Raw genomic sequence first — 25,511 nt, 5'->3', positions numbered from 1 at the left:
AGCTCCCCAACTGTAGCACAAACACCGAAACTTCCCAACACGGCTGAGGCCTCAGTTGCCCCACAAGCTCAAGCACTCCCTGACATGGCGGACGCCATAGCCAGACCCAAAGCACAAGCCTTTACCTTGGCTCCTGAGCATTTTACTACTGATGCTGTTCAGAAAGTAGTAGTTGAGCATGTGATTAAGAACAGTGACTTCACCCCTGATCGTATCAAACTGAGACCATTCTCCGGAAAAGTCCCCTGTCCTGCTTCTGAGTCTGACTATGATACATGGCGCAGCAATGTTGACTTTTTCTTAACTGATGCAACTGTGTCTGAGAAACACACTGTGCGGAAGATAGTAGAGAGCCTCCTCCCACCTGCTGCCCATATCGTTAAGAATCTTGGTCCAAAAGCATCTCCACATGACTACTTAAGCCTTCTTGATTCCGCATATGACACTGTGGATGATGGTGATGAGCTTTTTGCTCGCTTCTTGAGCACAAATCAGAACTCGGGTGAAAAACCTTCCGCCTACCTGCAACGCCTACGCACCATTCTGAGCAAAGTGGTGAAGAGAGGTGGCATTGCCGCTGCTGAATTCAATCGCCAGCTCCTCAGGCAATTTTGTAGGGGGTGCTGGAATAATGCTCTGATTACCAGCCTTCAGTTAGAGCAGAAAAAGAAAGACCCACCCCCGTTTTCTGAGCTACTCTTTCTCCTCCGCACTGAAGAAGACCGGCAAGCAGCTAAATCTAGCCGTATGAAACAGCACTTAGGCTTACCCAAAGCCAAAGCACATGCTAATGCCCACTTTGCAGAAGAATACAGCCCTGATTATGCTGGACCAGAGTCTCTCTCTGACACACAAAAGCTTGAAAAGCAAATTGCAATGTTGCAGACCCAGATGGCTTCTCTTAAAGCAACACTGAATACTGGCTCACGCCCGAAAACTGCTAAGCAAACTAAGAAACAAAAACCCAAACCGAACCTGCCCAGTGAAGAACACTCTTCTTCCGAACCAAAACTCACTAAGAGACCACGCCCAGGCTACTGCTTCAGATGTGGCGAGGATGGCCACATTGCTCCTTCCTGCAGCAACGAACCAAACCCTCAGTTAGTGCATGAAAAGCGCACAGATTTTGAACAGAGGCTACAGTCCTGGGGCGAAGCCAGTGAGCAGCCGTTAAACTGAACCCAGTTCCTGATGCGGGACTATCGGGAGCTGTGCAACAGAAATGTCCCAAAAGCAAATCTGCCATTAAAGTGTCCAGTCAATCACATTCAACAGGACATCAACCCCACCTTCCAATGGGTCTCATTGGACAGAAGTGTACAGCTCAAGTCATTGTTTCAGGTGTCAATTGTAACTGTGTCCTGGATACTGGGTCACAAGTGACCACCATATCTGCTTCTTTTTACAACGATCACCTATCAGACTGTCCCATTCAACCAGTCGAAGGCCTAGATGTTGAAGGCGCTAATGGCCAAAGTGTTCCATATTTAGGTTATGTGCCTATAAGCCTGAAGTTCCCAAAGAATTTTGTTGAAAATGAACCTGAAGTATGCACTTTAGCTTTAGTCACCCCAGACGTGCGCAGTAGCTGCGATTTACCAGTGCTAATTGGAACAAATGCTCTTGATGTCTTGTATAATGAGCACTGTCACCACAGAAGGCCAATTGACTTGTCTTCTGTATATGGCTATCAGCAAATCCTTCACACACTGAAGCACAGACAGGAAGCCAGTTCGACAGGCCGGATTGGCTTGGTGACGCTGAAGGGCAAAGTTCGGCAAACGATACCTGCTCACGGAAGAGTCCTTGTCGAAGGCCATGTCAAGACCAACAGTCCTGGTGAGCGTGCAGTAGTTGAACAGCCTGTGACATCTTCCTTACCAGGAGGAATCCTTGTTGAATGTTGTCTTGTCACCTTGCCCCGACTGAACCCCCATAAGCTACGTGTGTGGGTAAGAAATGAAACTGAGCATGACATAACCCTCCCCACACACTGTGTTATAGCCGAGCTCCACACCCCTGAAGTAATCCAGGAACTTAGCAGAAAAACGGAAAGCGCGAAATGCTGTGCTGTAAATCATCAAGTTTCTGACCTTGGAAAGTCCAACCTAACATTTGACTTTGGACACTCGCCTCTCTCCAAAGAGTGGAAGGAAAGAGTAACACAGAGTTTAACAGCCTACTCCGACGTTTTCGCACAACACGACCTTGACTTTGGTCATGCATCTCAAGTGAAACACCATATAAACTTGAAAGACGGAACCCCGTTTAAGCAAAGATCACGACCCATTCATCCCAAAGATTACGAAGCTGTAAGAAAACACCTGCAAACACCCCTTGAGGCCGGAGTGATTCGCAACTCAGAGTCACCGTACTCATCCCCAATTGTAGTTGTCCGCAAAAAGAATGGAGATGTTCGTCTATGTGTTGATTACCGGAAACTCAATTCCTTGACAATACGTGATGCCTATGCATTTCCCAATCTTGAAGAAGCCTTTTCAGCCCTGGCTGGGTCCAAATGGTTCTCGGTAATGGACCTGAAGTCAGGTTATTACCAGATTGAGATGGAGGAACGCGATAAGGCCAAGACTGCTTTTGTATGCCCACTGGGGTTTTATGAGTTTAACCGTATGCCCCAGGGCATCACCAACGCACCAAGCACTTTTCAAAGATTAATGGAGAGGTGCATGGGAAATCTTAATCTGGAAGAAGTACTTGTGTTTTTAGATGATGTCATAGTTTTTTCTAGCACCCTAGAAGAACACGAAACCAGACTGTTACATGTACTCCAACAGTTGAGAGAACACGGCTTGAAACTTTCACCTTCAAAGTGCAGCTTTTTTCAAAGCTCCGTGCGTTACTTAGGACACATCGTTTCAAGTAAAGGTGTAGAAACTGATCCTGAAAAGGTCCGTGCCCTCCACATGTGGCCTAGACCCCAAAATCTCAAAGAACTCAAGTCGTTTTTAGGTTTTGCAGGATATTATCGTCGCTATGTGAAGGACTATTCGAAAATAGTCAAACCCTTGAATGATCTTACAAAGGGCTACCCACCCTACCAAAAAGGAAGGAGAGCAACAGCTCACTCTGGAGCCTATTTCAATGTGAAGGAGCCGTTTGCAAATCGCTGGACAGATGAATGTCAGAATGCTTTCGACACAGTCATACAGAAACTAACATCAGCCCCTGTACTTGGATATGCAGACCCAAAACTCCCATATGTTCTCCACACCGATGCGAGCACCTTTGGGTTGGGTGCCGCCCTCTATCAAGAACAAGAGGGTGAAATGCGAGTAATTGCCTATGCAAGTAGAGGACTGTCCCCCTGTGAGAAGCGATACCCAGCTCACAAGTTGGAATTTCTCGCATTGAAATGGTCCATCGTAGAGAAATTTCAAGATTATTTGTATGGCAATACGTTCACTGTAGTGACTGACAATAACCCTCTCACCTACATCCTGAAATCTGCCAAACTTGATGCTGCCAGTTACCGGTGGTTGGCAGCACTTTCCACATTCGATTTTAATATCAAGTATCGCGCTGGAAAGTGCAATCAAGATGCCGATGGCCTTTCCAGACGACCTCATGACACGCTGGAGGATGATGATGTTTCTCTGGAAGAAAGAGAACGAGTGAAACAATTCACCTCTCACCATTTATCTTCACGTCCTGACCAGAGCCTGTCTGTTGAGACCGGACATGCCGTCTGTCACCGCCACCTCTTGAGTGAAACGGACGATGATCTGCCCTCCATCACCCTGGTAGAGTCTCTTTCACTCCACGCAGATGCAGTGCCAGATGTGTATGAGGAGGAAGTGTCTTTGGGCTGTCACACCTTGCCTACATTCAGCCAGGGAGAGCTCCAACGGCAACAGAGGTCTGACCCAGTTATAAGCGCTGTGGTTGAGCTTTTGGAAGCTGCAGATGCTGTGAAGCCCAATATCAACCCAGACTCCTTGGAGTTGAAGCTCTTGCTCAAAGAATGGAAAAAATTGGAATTGAGAGATGGTCTTCTTTTCAGAACTCGACAAACGGACAGTGACGTTACTTATCAGTTTGTGACCCCCAAATCCCTGAGACCCACCATTCTCCAGTGCCTCCACGATGATATGGGGCACATGGGCCTGGAAAGAACTCTAGATTTGGTCAGATCAAGATTCTATTGGCCCAAGATGGCCACAGACATGGAAACCAAGATAAAGACATGTGGCCGTTGTGTCCGAAGGAAAACGCCACCTGAGAGATCAGCACCTCTTGTGAATATCCAAACAACTCGGCCCATGGAACTAGTATGCATGGATTATCTGTCCTTGGAGCCTGATAGTCACAATACAAAAGACATCTTGGTTATCACAGATCATTTCACCAAGTATGCCGTAGCTATTCCTACAAAAGACCAGAAGGCTACAACAGTTGCAAAGTCACTTTGGGAACAGTTTCTAGTGCATTACGGGTTTCCTGAGCGCCTACTGAGTGACCAGGGCAGGGACTTTGAGTCCCAACTCATCAAAGAATTATGTGCCCTTGCTGGTATTACCAAAGTGCGCACCAGTCCCTATCACCCAAGGGGAAACCCCGTGGAGCGTTTTAATCGAACTCTATTAGGTATGTTAGGAACTCTCACTGACAAGAAGAAAAGTCACTGGCGTGATTTTGTAAAACCTTTGACGCATGCCTATAATTGTACTAGGAACGAGGTAACAGGGTTTAGCCCATACGAATTGATGTTCGGACGTCAACCAAGGCTCCCTGTAGACATTGCATTCTGTTTGCCTGCCAAAAAGTCAGCTCCCAAGACTCATTCTCAGTATGTGAGAGCTCTGAAATCACGGCTGGAGGAAAGCTACCAGATAGCGAAGGGGAATTCACAGAAGGTCGCTGACCGCAACAAGCGACGCTTTGACAAGAAAGTGAGAGAATCTACTTTAGAAGAAGGAGATCAAGTACTTGTCCGAAATGTACGGCTGCGAAATAAACACAAGCTCGCAGATAAATGGGAGTCAACAATGTACAGAGTCCTGAGGAGGATGGGAAACCTTCCTGTGTATACAGTGGAACCAATGGATGGAGATGGCCCCACCCGAACTCTACATAGAGACCTTCTGCTCCCTTGCGGTGACTTGTGTGAGGCTGAAGAAGAAGAGACGACAAAGTCAAAACCTCAACGTCCACGAACCCGACGGAGTCGACCTCCTGCTCCAGACGAGGACCTTGACTCGGAGGATGATTTGTCGTACTACTCCTTCCAGCCATCAGTCATTCCAGAGAGACGCTTCTATGAGGTGATTGATGTTCCAGTGATGCTGCAACCCACCCAGACATCAGCCGTTCCATCAACTTCTGCCGAACCTACTGGACACCAGACTGCCCACTGTTTGGGTGAACCCAGGGCAGACCACCAAGTGAAGCCTGTCAGTGTTACCCCAGCAGAAGTTGAATCAGCAGAACCTGTCAGTGTTACCCCAGCAGAAGTTGAATCAGCAGAACCTGTCAGTGAATCTCCAACAGTAGTTGAATCAGCGGAACCTGTCAGCGTACTTCCAGCAGCAGCTGAACCAGTGGAAACAGAGAACACCCAAGAACAGAAGTCTGATGAAAAGGATATGACCTTGCCAGATGACAAACGTGAAACCTCAATGGTCGTTGACCAAGAAACATCCCTAATTATTATTCCAGAGAGTCTTGAAGTTGAAACTGATGTTAACACTCAGCAAAGCACTGATCAAGCAAATACACCACTTCATGTAGAAACTGATATAGGTACTGACACTACTGACACTACACGTAGGTCAGACAGAATACATAGACCACCTGGTCGTTTTCATTACCCTGAGTTAGGAAAACCCTTAATCTCTTTTGCACAAACTCTTTTGGAAGGTTTCAATAGAGCCCTTGACACTATTAATGATGGAACCTATCCTATTGTTGCTATGTGAACTGATGTATTGGTATGATAGGCATGAAGGGACTCATGCAGAGTAAGGGGGGGAGGGTGTAACCCCTATGGAAAATGGGCTACTAAAATGCAATTATCTAGTATTGCCACATGAGGGCGCACTACCCTGTCCAGAGAGTAGTGAACCACCACACACTTCCGGTTCTCTCTCTCTTTTCAACGCAACGTTTCCCTGTGAACACGAGTTTGATGAGCTCCGTGAATGTGATAACTTAAAAGACAAATAACCCACATAAAGTAACAAGTTTGACTCAAAGCAGTAAATCAGAAGTACCCGACACCACAAACCTGCCGGTGGAGCAGAAAAACAAGTGTTTTTCCACCTAGTGTTTTATGAGAAGAACTTCGGTGAGTGAACATGTTGCCCCTTGCTAGTTCAACCGTGTTAGCTATACCCAGTGTTAAGTTCCCGACAGTTATTCCTTTAAAACCAGTCGAAGTGACTGCAGAGAATTGTGTTCGTGGTAAATGTTTATATTGGAACTTTGGTAACTGGTACTTTTCTTCAATGTTTAACCCACTTTGGTGCATTTTGCATCATTGTGACTTTACTGGTTGGCGGATGCCCTGGCGTGCCGTGCTGCCTCCACAGTGGCACGCACCACCCTGGACATGCTGTCTGAACGTTCCAGAAGGAACATGATGTTATTAGCTCACAGTTAACTACTCGGTGAAGCTAGCTACCGAGTGGTGGCGATTTTCAGGGTAGCTGCCTTGTGTATGCTACTGTTTGAAGCCATATCTTTGTGATATTTAATGCAAAGAAAGGGAAATGTTTTCCTAATGATGTAAATATGTTGTAATAGTGTTATAGCCTAATGGTTACAAATTAAAAGGTTTAAAATGTGATAATACAGAAATGGACAATATATAAAAAAGTACAATTCATACTGTTTTGTTAAGACTGAGTTACAAACTTTATTGTTTAAGCCATGCAATATTTTCTTTACAACTGGGAAGTAAGTCATGTAAATACTTACTGTATTTTGTAATATGGGTTAATGTGGTAAATCATTCACATTACATTTAAAAGAGGGATGTATCTTTTCATATAAGTTACATGATAAATGAATGATAGAAATTGAATAATTGAGATCTCAGAGAAGAATACTTATTAGTCTACTGTTCTGTAGACTGGTTTTTTTGGACATTGATTAGAATCCGATCCAAGGATGGCGAGCCGAGCCCATGGACTGGAGATGGTCGACAGTGCGGTGTGGCCAGCCGTGTGACCGCTTCAGGAGCCAGATGATCTTCACATTAACAGATACCAGATAAGAGGAATCTTAATACATTGCCTTTGACTCAACTTGATCTTCGAACTTCTAAATCAGATTTCGGATACTGTTTTTGGATATCTTCATATTTTTTGTGGAAAAGAAGGACTGAATTGATTTGGACTGAACTGGGAAAAGACTGAACCATTTCTTATTTTATAATTTTGTTATTTTTATTTGAAGAGCTCTTCCTTTTGTTTTATTTTCCTTTCATTGATATTGCGTTGAACCGGGACTAAGTCACATCATTGAAAGGTTAAAGCTGTGCAAAAGGTGCACAGCCGGTGTATATATAATTGTAGATCAATAAAACTGTCAACTGTTCAACTCCTTTTACAACGGTTTCCAGGTTACCATTTTCAGTTGTTCTATCTTGAAGCTTACCTCTCTACCGAGCCTAGGAGATATTTAGTGCTTTTTCTACAGGTCCACGACACAAGCGCTACATATGCATACATTCTAAGAGCTTCTCTTGATCGAGCGGTCTCAGAGGAGAACTACCTGTGCGCGCCGGGCGATCAGAAAGTGCTACACGGGTCACAGCGGGACATGAGCACCCGAGAAGCGCGAGAGCTCGATCTCGGAGAATATGCAATATGGGCATAATAGGGCTAAGCGTGCTTCTCTGGATCAGCCAGGTCTTGCTGGAGAGCCACCTGTGCTGGCTGGAGTGATCACTAGTGCTAAACAGGGTATCAAGCTCGCATGGCGGGAATTGTGAAGTCTAAGCTAACACATAGTAGTACCCTTCTCTACTGGGGCATAGCAGAGAAGGGTCCAGGAGCACGGACAGCATGGTGACAACCATGGGGTAGACCTTGAACGCCGCCGAGGAAGCCACATCCGGGGGCAGGTTGGTGAGCTCGAGGGGCCATGAGCCGGTGAACCAGTGACCGTCGTAAAAGCCGCTGAACCCATCTGAGGGTGTGGCATCAATGAAAAGGCAGAGCTCCACGGAGAAATGCGGTCATCGTAAAACATGGACAAGCCATTCCATTGTAGGAGAAACAGGTGCCACATCTCCAGATCCCGAAAGCACTGACCGTCGAGCGAAACGGAATCTTCCAGGGCCAGAATGGAGTGCGCGGCTGTCAAAAGATGGGAAATGATAGCCCTGCCCTGGGGGGTGACCCAGATAGCAAAGTTGACATGGCCGAGTAAAGACAGGAGGTTGTGCTTAGTCTGAGTTGGACAAGCCAAGAAGCCGTAAATAATCATGATGATGCGGTCAACTTTTTCCTTGGGGACCGTTATGGGGAGCGGAGAGGTCAACGATGAGCCTCTTTCCTGAATACTTTCGAGTAGCGACCCCAATGGGGTTAATGCAATACACCGGGAAGGGGGGTTTGGAGAACGCCACTGCTGAAACTAGGCAGGGGGTGGTGGCACGGCTCCATTGAAGGGGGGAAAGGTAACGCGGGTGCTGCGGGCATCTGCGTGGGTGGGGGTCAGGGGCAAATGCGGTCCAAGACTGAGGGATGGAGAGGGGGAGGGTAGGGAGCAGCGAGGTGGTCGCCGTGGAGGGAGGCAGCGGCACAGCACCCTGGTTCAGCAAGGAGAGCAGCGTTGGGGAATCAAGGGCGGGCACTTGGGATGCCACCGCAAACGAGGAAGCAGGAGACCGGCAGGCCCCAGACAGCCGCGCGGGAGGGTCGAGACCAGGCACGGTCGGCATGGAGGAATCGCAGGCAGGAGAGAGCAGGAGGCAGCCTTAGCCTGGCCCTCAGTCATCCCTGGAGAAGGGGAGGAGCAGAGGAGAAAAAAACAACAGTGGATGGCAGAAGCAGGCAGCCAGAATCATCCCTCTGGAGCAGGTGGACAAGGGTATCCTTCCGTGCAGATGAGGAGAAGCAAATCCCCCGACACCTCAACTCACCCCAGAGCTAAGTGACTGTGTCGGCGATGTGGACCTGCGAGGCGGGGCTCCAACAAGACGCCGAGGAGTGCACCGACCCGCGGAATGGGGCAGGAGAAGAAGCGTGGCAAGACCTGGCACACCGCTACGCTTAGCTGGGACCGTGGCTCGGACGCCCGCAGTGCTGAGGCAGCGGGAAGCCACCAGGGTGACTTCCACGCACGTGAGGTGGAGCCGCGGCGAGGGGAAGCTGGAGGGGCAGTTGCCCGGTCGGCACGGTCCTGGCGAGCGGGAGGCGAGTCCTTGGCGGGGACGTCCGCGGGGTGGAGGAGCAGCAGAGCTTGGCTGGGAAGCGGAGCCCTAGTGAGTGGGTGAGTAGAGGTGGGGGAGCCAGCAGGGAGGCTCACTAGGCAGAGAAGACGGAGGACCAGGCTGGGAAGCGGGGATGAAGTCATCGAGGTCGGAGTCCAACGCATGGAGGTAGAGCTCCACGGTAGCCAGCAGAGACAAGATTTGCCGGAGCAGAAACCAGTTCGTGCGAGCAGAGGACACGAGATCCAAAGAATGACAGGTGAGCGCTGATTAAATTGCTCAGCGGCCGAAAGGAAAGGTGTGTCAAATTTCGTCACGCTCCAAGTTACGTTTTGTAGAAACCCCATTTGTTTTTAGAGAGAGCTCAGCTGAAGACCAATTCCTTGTATATGAAAGTATACTTGGCCAATAAAGTCTGATTCTGAAATGGCTTGTGTAGGCCAGTTGTATGCCTCTTCTCTTGGTAGTTTATTCCCTTGTAAATTTAAAGTGTGCTAAAGTAATCCTATTTTTCTACAATGTCATATTTAATCTGGCTTGTAGTGTAAAATGTAATTTCATACAAGTCTATTTCTGCATTAATATTTTAAGGCTTATTTGTACATTGGCATAGTATATTTTGTACATGCATATTTGCACAAGACCATTGCATTTTCGCACATTAACTAAATAATTGTTGTGTTTTCTCTCTATATTTATATTTCTTGAAGGTTTTTCACATAAATAAAAGATCTAAAGTAAAGACCTTGACTGCACCAACCACAACTGTTTCCTGCTGCTAACATCTTCCTGCCATTGCAACTCTATGGATGTGCCCTAAACTTTAATCCATCCACCCATTCAAAAGTTATCGCATTAACACGAAAAATATACGAGTCGGCCATCTTGAAAGTCGGCCATCTTGAAAGCGTAGGCCTCCAAAATCTAATTAGTCCATGTCCCTATTGCTGAGTGTCAGCATATAAAATCTGAGCCACATCCGTCCACCTGTTCAAAAGTTATCGTGTTAATACGAAAAATATACGGCAGCGGTCGGACCAAAACTATAATATCCCCGATGCTCCATGTTTCAAGGATATAAAAAAACCCAGGCGAATGAGAATATCCATACACCTGTAAAACATGTACTTACCAAGCATGTTTTCAGGATCTTCTCTGCTCCATAATCCCTGACAAAGAGCAGAAGTCCTCTGAGGGCTACAGCTTTTCTGTGTCCAGAGATGTCAGATGTCTGGAGAGGGCGGCAGATAGAGACAGAGACCATCAGCATTCATCAGTGAAAGAGGCGAAACTGATTTGCATACTGTTTGTGCATGTCAGTGAGTCAAGAGAAAGGGATTGGGTGAGTGAGTACATGAATGAGTGTGTATGAAAGTCAAGAGTGACTGTGTAAGTGTGTGAGTGAGAGAGAAAGTGAATGAATGTGTGTATGAGTGGATATGTGACAGCATGTGCCCCACCCACAAACAAAACTGCACTTCACATACTTTACTGCTATCACAACATGCCACCAAGACACACTCACCCCCGTGCCCCTCTCACCAAACATATTACACTTACATACACTCTGTTACACATACAGCTACACAGTGTCGTCTTTGACTTGAAACATCTACATTCGTCCACCAGTAGAGGCTCAGAGGCAAGGATTTCTGTGGAGTCGGAAGAAGTGCATTTATGGCCTAGCAGATGCCTCTCTATATTGGTACTGTACAATAAAATGTAAGACACTATGCATCAGTTGGGAGCAATTGTCTCACAAGCTTACCAAGTTGGATGCGAAGAGCACAACACCTTCAGCTACGTTAGAATGTTTTTTTGTTGAGTGACTGAGTAAAGTTTCATGTTTGTTATAATCCGTTGTCTTTGACTGTTGTCATCTTTGACCATTAACACTACCCTCCCAAAAGCACTAACATCATTCACAAAGTGGGGGAGATTGAGAGAGACAAGAAAAACTACATTGACTACATGTCTTCCTTCTTACCTCCTTATCCAACGAGTCAATGAGTTTCTGCATCTCCTCACCGAAGTGTGTTCTTCTGGTTCGATACATCTTCAGGATTTTAGGGGTGTGAGTTTCCAGGAAACCAAGGAATTTTCTTTGCAGGTCAACCATAGTGATTCTGTGAAATTCACAATTCACCTGTAGAGGAATACAGTGAAAACAACAAGGTTAGTAAAGATTTTGTGAATGTGAATGAAAGTGTGTGTGAGATCTTGAAAGAAACATTACTAAGTTGGACAGTATGTGCATGTCAAGATGGATGGTTTTGAAAAAAGGTTTTGGAAGCAGTGTAACTGGCAAAGGGAGAGGAGGTCACCCCACTCAGCTTTGTACCAGGGTGTCTGGCATACCAAATATGTGTTCTGACCGCCATATTAATAAGCTTGGCTCTTTGTCATTGCAGTCAGAGCACATGTTTGGCACCCTTGAGACCAGGGTTCGAAGCTTGATTGGGTGACTTCTCTTCCCTTCTCTCCAGTAACATTTAACATGCGACACAGACTAACCTGGTATTCCATGAAAAGTGCTGGCCATCTGCGCTTCACCAGATCAACACCGGGTTCCTGGTCAACTATTTCCTTCCTCCTCAAGGGAAACGTACGATCCATAGCGTCATTAATAAACGTCATGTTCGGACTCCTTTTTTCCATCTCTGCTGTCAGTGCCTCTCTGTCTTTTTCCATAGTGTCTTGAGTTTGTCCAGCGGGCTGGTCAGGGAGGAAATGAACTTCAGCTCTCCTTGCTTTTTTTAAGCCGGGCCTACCTTCTTCACGGCTTCCCCTCCTTTCATTTACTTTAACTTCTTCACAGCCGGCATTCCGCAGCTTTTGACGGTAATTTCCAATCTTGAACGCAATACTCATTCTCCATCCATTCCACCCATTTCCACTGCCTGGTTCACGGAGACAGGGATATTTGTTGACCAGAGCCATTGCTACAGAATCTATTTCTGACCTGTCTGGATATGCAGTCAACTCAAACACGGCTTGTGCAATTTTATCAAGGATTTCACTCTTGATGTCTCTGGTGACGTCGAGCAGAGTACCATTGTCGTTGTAGATACCATTTGCCTTTTGAAGGCGCAATTCAACATCATAAGAGAAGCTTGGTATTGGAAAAGGAGAAGGCCATGCAGAGGACCGCCTACCAGCTCTTACAGTTGTTCTGGGGGATTCAGATGAGCTTGGAGGTGATGCAGTATCCAGTGAAGACAATGACACATCTGATCCCTCAGGGTCAGGGCTTGAAGCATCAATGACTTTTAACGTTGCCTTCTCTGGTGGGAGCTCTGACATATCTTCTAAGTCACATAGTTCGTTTCCGAACTCTGGATCCTCATACTGCAAACGGAATCTTTCTTTCAGCCAAAGTTCTTCCTGGAGAATTTCTTTTAAACGTTGCACAGAGTCGGGGAGCTCTGGTAATTGCAACTTCTTCACTCTGTTTTCTGGTAGTTTCACATGCAGAATCATTTTCTAAAAATAATAAAAGAATTGGTGAGGTGATAATTTGAATGATGACTACTTAAAGGGATAGTTTGGACATTCTGGTGCTATTTATGCATGATAAATACAACATTGCAGTATGAGGATTAAGTTCTAAGGATACCCACACTCTTCAATACCATTTCCCCAATGAACAAAAGCAAGAGGCAAAGATGGCACCAGTTTAAATGATCATGAATCAAAAATGCATTCCGTCATAATACACAGTATCCCAAAAATACATACAAACTTTAAATCTTCATGAAGTAGGTGTTTATCAAAATTCATGCAATTTTCAAAACGTAATAGACTTTACAAACATTATTCTATTGTTTTGTTACCACCTGTTCTCAAACTGACATCTAAAGTCTACGTTATGATACCTACAACAGCCACTGAATTGATAGCACCCCAATGAAAATGAATGCAAGCAAATACAAAGACAATTGTGTGTGATTCGCGTTGTAAGCAGCATCTGGACCAGAACGAACATCAGTTTGAGAACAGGAGGTGACAAAACAATAAACTGATGTCTGTAAAGTCTGCTTCATTTTGAAAAATAAATGAATTTTAAGAAACACCTACTTTACAATGGTTTAAAGTGTGTGTACATTTTTTGATACACCCTGTAGTTACCAATGACCAAATCAGTGCATTAGAAATTTCTTTGGCGACACAAGGAGTTTCCCCCTGACAGAGTAGGCTATCAAAGGATAAAAGTCATTCAAGTCCTCAAGCATCAAAATGTCAGTTTCAGCATAACTTGTTACATCCAACTCAAATGATCGAACATGTTCAATGTACCAAGATGGGTGCTTTATGCACAAAAACCCAATGTTTTCTGCAACAAGAATTCTATGTATTCTATAGAATTCTGGTAGGCCACCACACTGACCTGCAGAGATAATCATGCCCTCTCTGTATCTAATTCCATCCACTTGAACATCAGATGACAAAGACACTGTGGTGAGATGTGAACACCTTCTCTGTACAGTATCCCTCCATGTTGCATCTAAAGATGTAACCTGAACAACTCTGACATTCTCCACATGGATACGCTGTCTGAATAAATTTGAATCCAGGTGATATGCTACCATCAATTGGTGTTTGGATGCTAGGGTAACAAAAAATGTTCTTAAAATTTTGGACATCATGGACAACTGTCTTAAAAAAACTGTGTTTCGCCTCGAAACGCATTGTCCATAGCTCAACCAAGGGACCAAAACACCTAACCAGATGTGGATAATGTTCCAAGTAATGATGCTTGGGACGTAAACGGATGTCAGGGAACGTCTGAATTAGCAAGCTACGATGGTCTGCTATTTTACTTTCCAAATAGTTCAGTGATGTCTCAGAGAATTTTGTGCTGACTACAATTTCAGTGATGTCTTTGAGAGCCATAAGAATTTCCCACGCTGGCTCGTTTTCCGGTACACAACTACCAATCATAAGAGGCAATAGCCTCAACAAAGTCCAATTTTCATGGCCATTGCCCCAGCCAGTGCCTCTCAAGAAACTTGATTTTGGGATTTTGTGAGGTTTATTAACCTTGTCGTAATGCATGTACAGGAATGACATTATCGTACTGTTGAGATAATCAAAGGAAATGAATTCTTTTCTGATTAGTTCTTTCAGACACAAGGATAACTCTACTGGCACAATTCCCTCAAAGAGATCATGAAGGAGGTCAGGAGGAAAGCCGGTGATGGGGTGGAAATAGGCTAGCTGTTTGCTTAAAGCACACTCGCCTTTCACACCATAAAGAATGTTGTTGCCGTCGATATTTGCCAGCAGGTTGTTGTGCTGCTCAGTTGTTCTCATCTGAAAATTAGAAGGAGGAGTTTGTTGTAGTGTCTCGCGGTTGATCAGACAAAATCTGCAGAAATTGGACACTGAAAAACTCTCTTGAAAGCCAGCCAAGCCATGTGCTGCCAGGTTATCAGCACAGACACAAAAAATGCTGCCTTTCACACTGTGTCGTTTTGCCTCAACATATATCCCTTCCTTTTCCAAGATTGAAATGTCTCTCAACAAAGGTGCAAAGAATCTGTCAAATCCATACTGCTTCACATCATCACTCCTACCAAGAGCAGCCAGCTGAATAGATGACAAAGATGACCGGAACTTTGCAGGTAAGTTCAGTGGTACCCAATAAACTGCTGTGATTTTATGTTTTTTTCTGGAAGTACCCAATGGATTGCAAACTTCAAAATCATCGGTGTAAAAAGCTAAAGCCAAGCTAGACTCTTCCTCTCCAAACAGTTTATTGCATTGAAAGTATCGCCCATCTCTGAATGACTGAAAAAACCCAGGAGTCGTCTCTCCAGTGAAATGAAATGTTTCCAACCACATCCTGGCAACAAAGTAGACGTTCAAGCATCTGCAAAACTGGTACATAGACAAAGCATTTCTTTGATGCACCATCATAAAGATACTCTACTGGTTGTACTACTGGAAAGTTTTGTAAATAGTAACTGTTCCTATGATAATCAGTGGATAGAGCACCCTTTGCTTTAGTACTCTCATAAAATGGGTTAGCTCTAAGCACGGCTTCAGTCACCTCCTCGACAACACGGTCATCAACTTCCTGGCTGTGTTTAAGAAGTACCCCTCTCACATTTTGCTGTGCACGTAATCTTGAATAATGAACTATGTCATTCAACTCCTCTATAATTTTCTGTGTGGCCTGTCTTGAAATATGCAATGTTGTCTGCATACAAAGAAAAAGTGAAGCAAGTCTATGCTCTAGAGAAGGTGCATCTACTCTATCTTCACAATCACTTACTGCTGATGAAGAGGGAATATGTTCACAGACATGTTCACTAGCTGACTGTCCAACTCGGTCTTCATCTACAGGCTCTGTTTCAACAACATCACTTTCAGCTGTCCTTATATCTTTCACAGTGTGGTGTTTATGCAACCTACTTCTGTGACTACTGAAAGTAGACACCACATTGCTTCTGAAATCACAATTTACAAATGGGCGTCTAACTGTCTGACGACTCCTTAAATGCAATCCTAAATGACTGAAAATCTGCTTTTCATCACACACATCCTTGAAATCACATAGTTCACATGTAAATGTTGTGTTCTGTACATGTGTTTGTGATTGTGAGTGGAAGTTAGACAGATGACATCTTAATGAACCAGATGTTTTAAGAACAGACACAATCATTGAAAAAACATGACCAGCGGGCACCTACATGACCGTGGTGAATTCTGTGGTGTCTCAGAAGAGTCTCTGTGCTGTGGTGTGAAAATGTACAGAATTTGCACTGCATCACCATTCACTAAGATGAAGAGAGAGAGATAAACAGAATAAACACTTCTGATAAGGAAAATGCCATGAATAACCTACATGAAAAAATAGCAAGCAGCCTATCACATGCTAACACCAGCAGAGGGGTAAGCTGGTGTGCTCACAAGTAATGTAGGGTAAGCTTAACTAAATATGCATACTGTACATGCATGCATACTGTATAGGGCAACTACAGAGTCTATTTACAATTTATGAAATGTATTACAACAGCAAAAAGGCACAATTAGTCTGAATCACATGCATACAAGACCATATTCAATTTAAACTGTACAACTACTCGGGCTCGATGACAAATTGGTGTTTTGATTTAAATTTCTTTGACTAATCAGCCAACATGCGCCATGTGTTTCTAATACTTCGATTCACCTCGCGGGCAAAAGCAGGCTATCACGTGACACCAGCAGAAGAGCAAGCCGGTGTGCTCACTGATTACAAGTAATGTTAGGTACCATGAAACATCTAAACTGATGAACGTAACTTAACATGCATATAGGGCAACCACAAAGTCTATTTACAATGTATAAAATGTATTACAAAAGCAAAAGGCGCAATTAGTCCGAATCACATCCATGCAACACATTTAAATTGGGCTCACTGACAAAATGGTGTTTTAGCTCTGGTGTAACTTTCTTGGACTAACCAGCCAACATGTGACGCATGTTTCTATAGGCTAGCCTACTTAAATTCACCTCCTATGTGCACTGAAATCTCTCGGTAAAATGTTAAGGACAAACCAGTTACTCCAAGCGAACATTGGGTAACGTGGAGAGACAACACTTTTGTGGCGTGTTTTAGCTGGCGAACGTGCGCTAAATAGTTAGACAAAGCTGAACGCACAATATAAGGGCTAACAGTTGGTTAAACTAGCAAACGCGCTCGACAGCCCACAGCAAACACAGTTGAATGCATGGGCGAAGCTAGCGTGCCCCAGCTTAATTAAATCGACTGCTTCTCAGAAAACCTCCCTTGGTCTTTACAAAAACAACTGCTTTCGTTGGTATATTGTCTTGGGTAGAGACACTTAAAGTACTTCAAACATATCAGACAACAAAGCAAAAATTCTTGAACAACTTCCACTCACCAACGAAGTTACAAGAGGTGTGGATTGCAATGGCGCTGCGGTGGATTCATTGCTCTTCTGACCTCTTGGACGTTGCCTCCTACTGAGCATGCTCAGTCATATTTCAAAAAAGTTGCGTCAACTTGGCAAAGACGTTGCTGCAGTTTACGTACATATTTTATTTTTCCAGACTTTCAAGCTCAATTTTTCTCAACATTGACTTAAAACAGACATGCAAAACACATTTGTGAGTTACGGCAACTTCCATGACATACAAGTTTCTTTGTTAATTAGTTATTTGAGTGAAGGCAACTAATTTCCGAGTTGGATTTTTTACAGTGTACAAAGTTTTCTAGTCCTAATGTGTGTTTATTATCAGGAGTTGTCATGGCTGTAGTTTAAGGATACCTTGTTGTACGTTTCATTAATATTTGCTCAGCTCCTCCAGCTCCCTGATGACTAGTACTTTGGCTTGTTCTGGTGTTCCATTTAACTTGATGTATATTTTGCAGTTTGAAGTCCATGTTGATTGTATTTTCTTCTGTTTTCTGAGTATTACAGTGTAAATTAGGTATTTTCTTATTAATTTTTCAACATATGAGGTAAATGTTAACATTATATGTAATTCTGTGTCATTTCCACTGTCACTGTGTTAGCAGTTTGATGTTAAGTGTAATTACAGTGTAATTTAAGTATTTTCATAATAATTTTTCAACACATCTGAGGTAAATGTTGACGTTCTGGACGAATCTATGTTATTTCCACTGTCACTGTGTTAGCAGTTTGATGCTAAATGTTATTACAGTGTAATGTAGGTATTTTCTTATTAATTTTTCAACATATCTGAGGTAAATGTTAACATTGTACGTAATTCTGTGTCATTTCCACTGTCACTGTGTTAGCAGTTTGATGTTAAGTTAATTACAGTGTAATTTAAGTATTTTTGTAATAATTTTTCAAAATATCTGAGGTAAATGTTGATGTTCTGGATGACTCTGTCATTTCCACTGTCACTGTGTTAGCAGTTTGATCCTAAATGTTATTAAAGTGTAATGTAGGTATTTTCTTGTTAATTTTTCAACATATCTGAGGTAAATGTTAACATTGTAGGTAGTTCTGTGTCATTTCCACTGTCACTGTGTTAGCAGTTTGACGTTAAGTGTAATTACAGTGTAATTTAAGTATTTTCGTAATAATTTTTCAACATATCTGAGGTAAATGTTAACATTGTAAGTAATTCTGTGTCATTTCCACTGTCACTCTGTTAGCAGTTTTATGCTAAATGTTATTACAGTGTAATGTAGGTATTTTCTAATTAATTTTTCAACATATCTGAGGTAAATGTTAACATTGTAGGTAGTTCTGTGTCATTTCCACTGTCACTGTGTTAGCAGTTTGATGTTAAGTGTAATTACAGTGTAATTTAAGTATTTTCGTAATAATTTTTCAACATATCTGAGGTCAATGTTGACGTTCGGGATAACTCTATGTCATTTCCACTGTCACTGTGTTAGCAGTTTTATGCTAAATGTTATAACAGTGTACTGTAGGTATTTTCTTATTAATTTTTCAACATATCTGAGGTAAATGTTAACATTATATATAATTCTGTGTCATTTCCACTGTCACTGTGTTAGCACTTTGATGTTAATTGTAATTACAGTGTAATTTAAGTATTTTCGTAATAATTTTTCAACACATCTGAGGTAAATGTTGACGTTCTGGACGACTGTCATTTCCACTGTCAGTGTGTTAGCAGTTTGATGCTAAATGTTATTACAGTGTAATGTCGGTATTTTCTTATTAATTTTTCAACATATCTGAGGTACGGTAAATGTGAACATTGTAGGTAATTCTGTGTCATTTCCACTGTCACTGTGTTAGCAGTTTGATGTTAAGTGTAATTACAGTGTAATTTAAGTATTTTTGTAAGAATTTTTCAACATTGTTACATGCTCTAGGAAGGCATGAACAATCAAAAAAAAAAAAGGGGGGTGGTGACATTAACCCAAAATGCAAGACGACAAAGTAAAAAGGTGAAATTTATTTACAAGAATGCTTAACAAAAGGTGATGGAAAAAACGGAATGCAAAGTCCAACAAGGAGGGTGGCAGCCCCAGGAGCCAACCCTCCAACCGAGCAGACGGACGCGAAATGGCAAAGCGAGCATGCAAAAACCCCAAAACCCTCTCTCCTCTCTAACAGGTGGAAGCACAGGTTTATATAGGCCTTCCTCAAGTGGAAACAGGTGAAAGGAGGAGGAGCCAACACAAGCTGCTACACCTGAGGAGAGAGAGAGACACACACAAGAAAGGAGAAACATGCACACATACAAACACAGGAGGCGTAACACGTAACACATCTGAGATAAATCTTGACGTTTGGGATGACTCTATGTCATTTCCACTGTCACTGTATTAGCAGTTTTATGCTAAATGTTATTACAGTGTACTGTCGGTATTTTCTTATTAATTTTTCAACATATCTGAGGTAAATGTTAACATTTTCTGCGTCATTTCAACTGTCACTGTGTTAGCAGTTTTATGCTAAATGTTATTACAGTGTACTGGTGGTATTTTCTTATTAATTTTTCAACATATCTGAGGTAAATGTTAACATTGTATGTAATTCTGTGTCATTTCAACTGTCACTGTGTTAGCAGTTTGATGTTAAGTTAATTACAGTGTAATTTAAGTATTTTCGTAATAATTTTTCAACACATCTGAGGTAAATGTTGACTTTCTGGACGACTGTCATTTCCACTGTCGGTGTGTTAGCAGTTTGATGCTAAATATTATTACAGTGTAATGTAGGTATTTTCTTATTAATTTTTCAACATATCTGAGGTAAATGTTAACATTGTAAATAATTCTGTGTCATTTCCACTGTCACTCTGTTCGCAGTTTTATGCTAAATGTTATTACAGTGTAAATTAGGTATTTTCTTATTAATTTTTCAACATATGAGGTAAATGTTAACATTATATGTAATTCTGTGTCATTTCCACTGTCACTGTGTTAGCAGCTTGATGTTAAGTGTAATTACAGTGTAATTTAAGTATTTTCGTAATAATTTTTCAACACATCTGAGGTAAATGTTGACGTTCTGGACGACTCTGTGTCAATTCCACTGTCACTGTGTTAGCAGTTTGATCCTAAATTTTATTACAGTGTAATGTAGGTATTTTCTTATTAATTTTTCAAGATATCTGAGGTAAATGTTAACATTGTAGGTAGTTCTGTGTCATTTCCACTCTCACTGTGTTAGCAGTTTGATGGTAAGTGTAATTACAGTGTAATTTAAGTATTTTCGTAATAATTTTTCAACACATCTGAGGTAAATGATGATGTTCTGGATGACTCTACGTCCTTTCCACTGTCACTGCGTTAGCAGTTTGATGCTAAATATTATTACATTGGAATGTAGGTATTTTCTTATTAATTTTTCAACATATCTGAGGTAAATGTTAACATTGTAGGTAGTTCTGTGTCATTTCCACTGTCACTGTGTTAGCAGTTTTATGCTAAATGTTATTACAGTGTACTGTCGGTATTTTCTTATTAATTTTTCAACTTGTCTGAGGTAAATGTTAACATTGTAGGTAGTTCTGTGTGATTTACACTGTAACGGCTTTAGCACTTTTATGCTAAATGTTATTACAGTGTAAATTAGGTATTTTCTTATTAATTTTTCAACACATCTGAGGTAAATGTTGACGTTCTGGACGACTCTATGTCATTTCCACTGTCACTGTGTTAGCAGTTTGATGCTAAATATTATTACAGTGTAATGTAGTTATTTTCTTATTAATTTTGCAACATATCTGAGGTAAATGTTAACATTGTACGTAATTCTGTGTCATTTCCACTGTCACTGTGTTAGCAGTTTGATGTTAAGTTAATTACAGTGTAATTTAAGTATTTTCGTAATAATTTTTCAACATATCTGAGGTAAATGTTGATGTTCTGGATGACTCTGTCATTTCCACTGTCACTGTGTTAGCAGTTTGATGCTAAATGTTATTAAAGTGTAATGTAGGTATTTTCTTATTAATTTTTCAACATATCTGAGGTAAATGTTAACATTGTAGGTAGTTCTGTGTCATTTCCATTGTCACTGTGTTAGCAGTTTGATGTTAAGTGTAATTACAGTGTAATTTAAATATTTTCGTAATGATTTTTCAACATATCTGAGGTAAATGTTGATGTTCTGGATGACTCGGTCATTTCCACTGTCACTATGTTAGCAGTTTGATGCTAAATGTTATTACAGTGTAATGTAGGTACTGTATTTTCTTATTTATTTTTCAACATATCTGAGGTAAATGTTAACATTGTAGGTAGTTCTGTGTCATATCCACTGTCACTGTGTTAGAAGTTTTATGCTAAATGTTATTTCAGTGTAGTTTAGGTATTTTCTTATTAATTTTTAAACATATCTGAGGTAAATGTTAACATTGTATGTAATTCTGTGTCATTTCCACTGTCACTGTGTTAGGAGTTTGATGTTAAGTGTAATTACAGTGTAATTTAAGTATTTTCGTAATAATTTTTCAACACATCTGAGCTAAATGTTGACGTTCTGGACGACGGTCATTTCCACTGTCAGTGTGTTAGCAGTTTTATGCTAAATGTTATTACAGTGTAATATCGGTATTTTCTTATTAATTTTTCAACATATCTGAGGTACGGTAAATGTTAACATTGTAGGTAATTCTGTGTCATTTCCACTGTCACTGTGTTAGCAGTTTGATGTTAAGTGTAATTACAGTGTAATTTAAAAATTTTCGTAATATTTTGCCAACACATCTAATATAAATGTTGACGTTCTGGATGACTCAATGTCATTTCCACTGTCACTGTGTTAGCAGTTTGATGCTAAATGTTATTACAGTGTAATGTAGGAATTTTCTTATTAATTTTTCAACATATCTGAGGTAAATGTTAACATTGTAAGTAATTCTGTGTCATTTCCCCTGTCACTCTGTTAGCAGTTTTATGCCAATTGTTATTACATTGTAATGTAGGTATTTTCTTATTAATTTTTCAACATATCTGAGATAAATGTTAACATTGAACGTAATTCTCTATCATTTCCACTGTCACTGTGTTAGCAGTTTGATGTTAAGTGTAATTACAGTGTAATTTAAGTATATTCGTAATAATTTTTCAACACATCTGAGGTAAATTTTGACGTTCTGGATGACTCTGTCATTTCCACTGTCACTGTGTTAGCAGTTTGATGCTAAATATTGTTACAGTGTAATGTAGGTATTTCAGTATTAATTTTTCAACATATCTCAGGTAAATGTTAACATTGTAGGTAATTCTATGTCATTTCCACTGTCACTGTGTTAGCAGTGTTATGCTAAATGTTATTACAGTGTACTGTCGGTATTTTCTTATTAATTTTTCAACATATCTGAGGTAAATGTAAACATTGTAGGTAGTTCTGTGTCATATCCACTGTCACTGTGTTAGCAATTTTATGCTAAATGTTATTACAGTGTAATTTAGGTATTTTCTTATTAATTTTTCAACATATATGAGGTAAATGTTAACATTATATGTAATTCTGGTCATTTCCACTGTCACTCTGTTAGCACTTTGATGGTAAGTGTAATTACAGTGTAATTTAAGTGTTTTCGTAATAATTTTTCAACATATCTGAGGTAAATGTTGACGTTCTGGATGACTCTGTCATATCCACTGTCACCGTGTTAGCAGTTTGATGCTAAATATTATTACAGTGTAATGTAGGTATTTTCTAATTAATTTTTCAACATATCTGATGTAAATGTTAACATTGTATGTAATTCTGTGTCATTTCAACTGTCACTGTGTTAGCAGTTTGATGTTAAGTTAATTACAGTGTAATTTAAGTATTTTCGTAATAATTTTTCAACATATCTGAGGGAAATGTTGATGTCCTGGATGACTCTACGTCCTTTCCACTGTCACTGTGTTAGCAGTTTGATGCTAAATGTTATTACAGTGTAATGTAGGTATTTTCTTATTAATTTTTCAACATATCTGAGGTAAATGTTAACATTGTAAGTAATTCTGTGTCATTTCCACTGTTACTCTGTTCGCAGTTTGGTGCTAAATGTTATTACAGTGTAATGTAGGTATTTTCTAATTAATTTTTCAACATATCTGAGGTAAATGTTAACATTGTAGGTAGGTCTGTGTCATTTCCACTGTCACTGTGTTAGCAGTTTGAAGTTAAGTGGAATTACAGTATAATTTAAGTATTTTCATAATAATTTGTCAACACATCTGAAGTAAATGTTGACGTTTGGGATGACTCTATGTCATTTCCACTGTCACTGTATTAGCAGTTTTATGCTAAATGTTATTACAGTGTACTGTCGGTATTTTCTTATTAATTTTTCAACATATCTGAGGTAAATGTTAACATTGTATGTAATTCTGTGTCATTTCAACTGTCACTGTGTTAGCAGTTTGATGTTAAGTTAATTACAGTGTAATTTAAGTATTTTCGTAATAATTTTTCAACACATCTGAGGTAAATGTTGACTTTCTGGACGACTGTCATTTCCACTGTCGGTGTGTTAGCAGTTTGATGCTAAATATTATTACAGTGTAATGTAGGTATTTTCTCATTAATTTTTCAACATATCTGAGGTAAATGTTAACATTGTAAATAATTCTGTGTCATTTCCACTGTCACTCTATTCGCAGTTTTATGCTAAATGTTATTACAGTGTAAATTAGGTATTTTCTTATTAATTTTTCAACATATGAGGTAAATGTTAACATTATATGTAATTCTGTGTCATTTCCACTGTCACTGTGTTAGCAGCTTGATGTTAAGTGTAATTACAGTGTAATTTAAGTATTTTCGTAATAATTTTTCAACACATCTGAGGTAAATGTTGACGTTCTGGACGACTCTGTGTCATTTCCACTGTTACTGTGTTAGCAGTTTGATCCTAAATTTTATTACAGTGTAATGTAGGTATTTTCTTATTAATTTTTCAAGATATCTCAGGTAAATGTTAACATTGTAGGTAGTTCTGTGTCATTTCCACTCTCACTGTGTCAGCAGTTTGATGGTAAGTGTAATTACAGTGTAATTTAAGTATTTTCGTAATAATTTTTCAACACATCTGAGGTAAATGATGATGTTCTGGATGACTCTGCGTCCTTTCCACTGTCACTGCGTTAGCAGTTTGATGCTAAATATGATTACATTGGAATGTAGGTATTTTCTTATTAATTTTTCAACATATCTGAGGTAAATGTTAACATTGTAGGTAGTTCTGTGTCATTTCCACTGTCACTGTGTTAGCAGTTTTATGCTAAATGTTATTACAGTGTACTGTCGGTATTTTCTTATTAATTTTTCAACTTGTCTGAGGTAAATGTTAACATTGTAGGTAGTTCTGTGTCATTTACACTGTAACGGCGTTAGCAGTTTTATGCTAAATGTTATTACAGTGTAAATTAGGTATTTTCTTATTAATTTTTCAAAACATCTGAGGTAAATGTTGACGTTCTGGACGACTCTGTCATTTCCACTGTCACTGTGTTAGCAGTTTGATGCTAAATATTATTACAGTGTAATGTAATTATTTTCTTATTAATTTTTCAACATATCTGAGGTAAATGTTAACATTGTACGTAATTCTGTGTCATTTCCACTGTCAATGTGTTAGCAGTTTGATGTTAAGTTAATTACAGTGTAATTTAAGTATTTTCGTAATAATTTTTCAACATATCTGAGGTAAATGTTGATGTTCTGGATGACTCTGTCATTTCCACTGTCACTGTGTTAGCAGTTTGATGCTAAATGTTATTAAAGTGTAATGTAGGTATTTTCTTTTTAATTTTTCAACATATCTGAGGTAAATGTTAACATTGTAGGTAGTTCTGTGTCATTTCCATTGTCACTGTGTTAGCAGTTTGATGTTAAGTGTAATTACAGTGTAATTTAAATATTTTCGTAATAATTTTTCAACATATCTGAGGTAAATGTTGATGTTCTGGATGACTCGGTCATTTCCACTGTCACTATGTTAGCAGTTTGATGCTAAATGTTATTACAGTGTAATGTAGGTACTGTATTTTCTTATTAATTTTTCAACATATCTGAGGTAAATGTTAACATTGTAGGTAGTTCTGTGTCATATCCACTGTCACTGTGTTAGCAGTTTGATCCTAAATTTTATTACAGTGTAATGTAGGTATTTTCTTATTAATTTTTCAAGATATCTG

At 40.6% G+C, this 25,511-nt stretch overlaps 1 protein-coding gene and 1 long non-coding RNA gene across 2 annotated transcripts in view; both read right to left on the bottom strand.

The window, feature by feature from the left end:
• Positions 1-12,880, bottom strand: part of LOC132901023 (uncharacterized) — a 31,126-nt gene extending 18,246 nt beyond the window's left edge. Inside the window, exons 1-5 of the mRNA XM_060943435.1 lie at positions 11,915-12,880; positions 11,388-11,546; positions 11,169-11,200; positions 10,961-11,108; positions 10,533-10,631 (exon numbers count right to left, since the gene is read on the bottom strand). Coding sequence (XP_060799418.1) covers positions 10,533-10,631; positions 10,961-11,108; positions 11,169-11,200; positions 11,388-11,546; positions 11,915-12,880 — 1,404 coding nt within the window. The remainder of the gene's footprint in view (positions 1-10,532; positions 10,632-10,960; positions 11,109-11,168; positions 11,201-11,387; positions 11,547-11,914) is intronic.
• Positions 12,881-14,638: 1,758 nt separating this feature from the next.
• LOC132899895 (uncharacterized) lies at positions 14,639-17,425 on the bottom strand. Its single transcript, XR_009656727.1, has 3 exons — positions 17,293-17,425; positions 16,096-16,182; positions 14,639-14,713 (listed from the first exon to the last, which is right to left on the bottom strand). It is a non-coding gene; the product is annotated as an uncharacterized LOC132899895 (long non-coding RNA).
• Positions 17,426-25,511: the final 8,086 nt, after the last annotated feature.

Source organism: Neoarius graeffei, chromosome 16, assembly GCF_027579695.1.
Source record: "Neoarius graeffei isolate fNeoGra1 chromosome 16, fNeoGra1.pri, whole genome shotgun sequence".
Taxonomy (NCBI): Eukaryota; Metazoa; Chordata; class Actinopteri; order Siluriformes; family Ariidae; genus Neoarius; species Neoarius graeffei.
The sequence above is the reverse complement of the archived record's forward strand: the minus strand, read 5'-3'. Positions and strand labels throughout refer to the sequence as shown.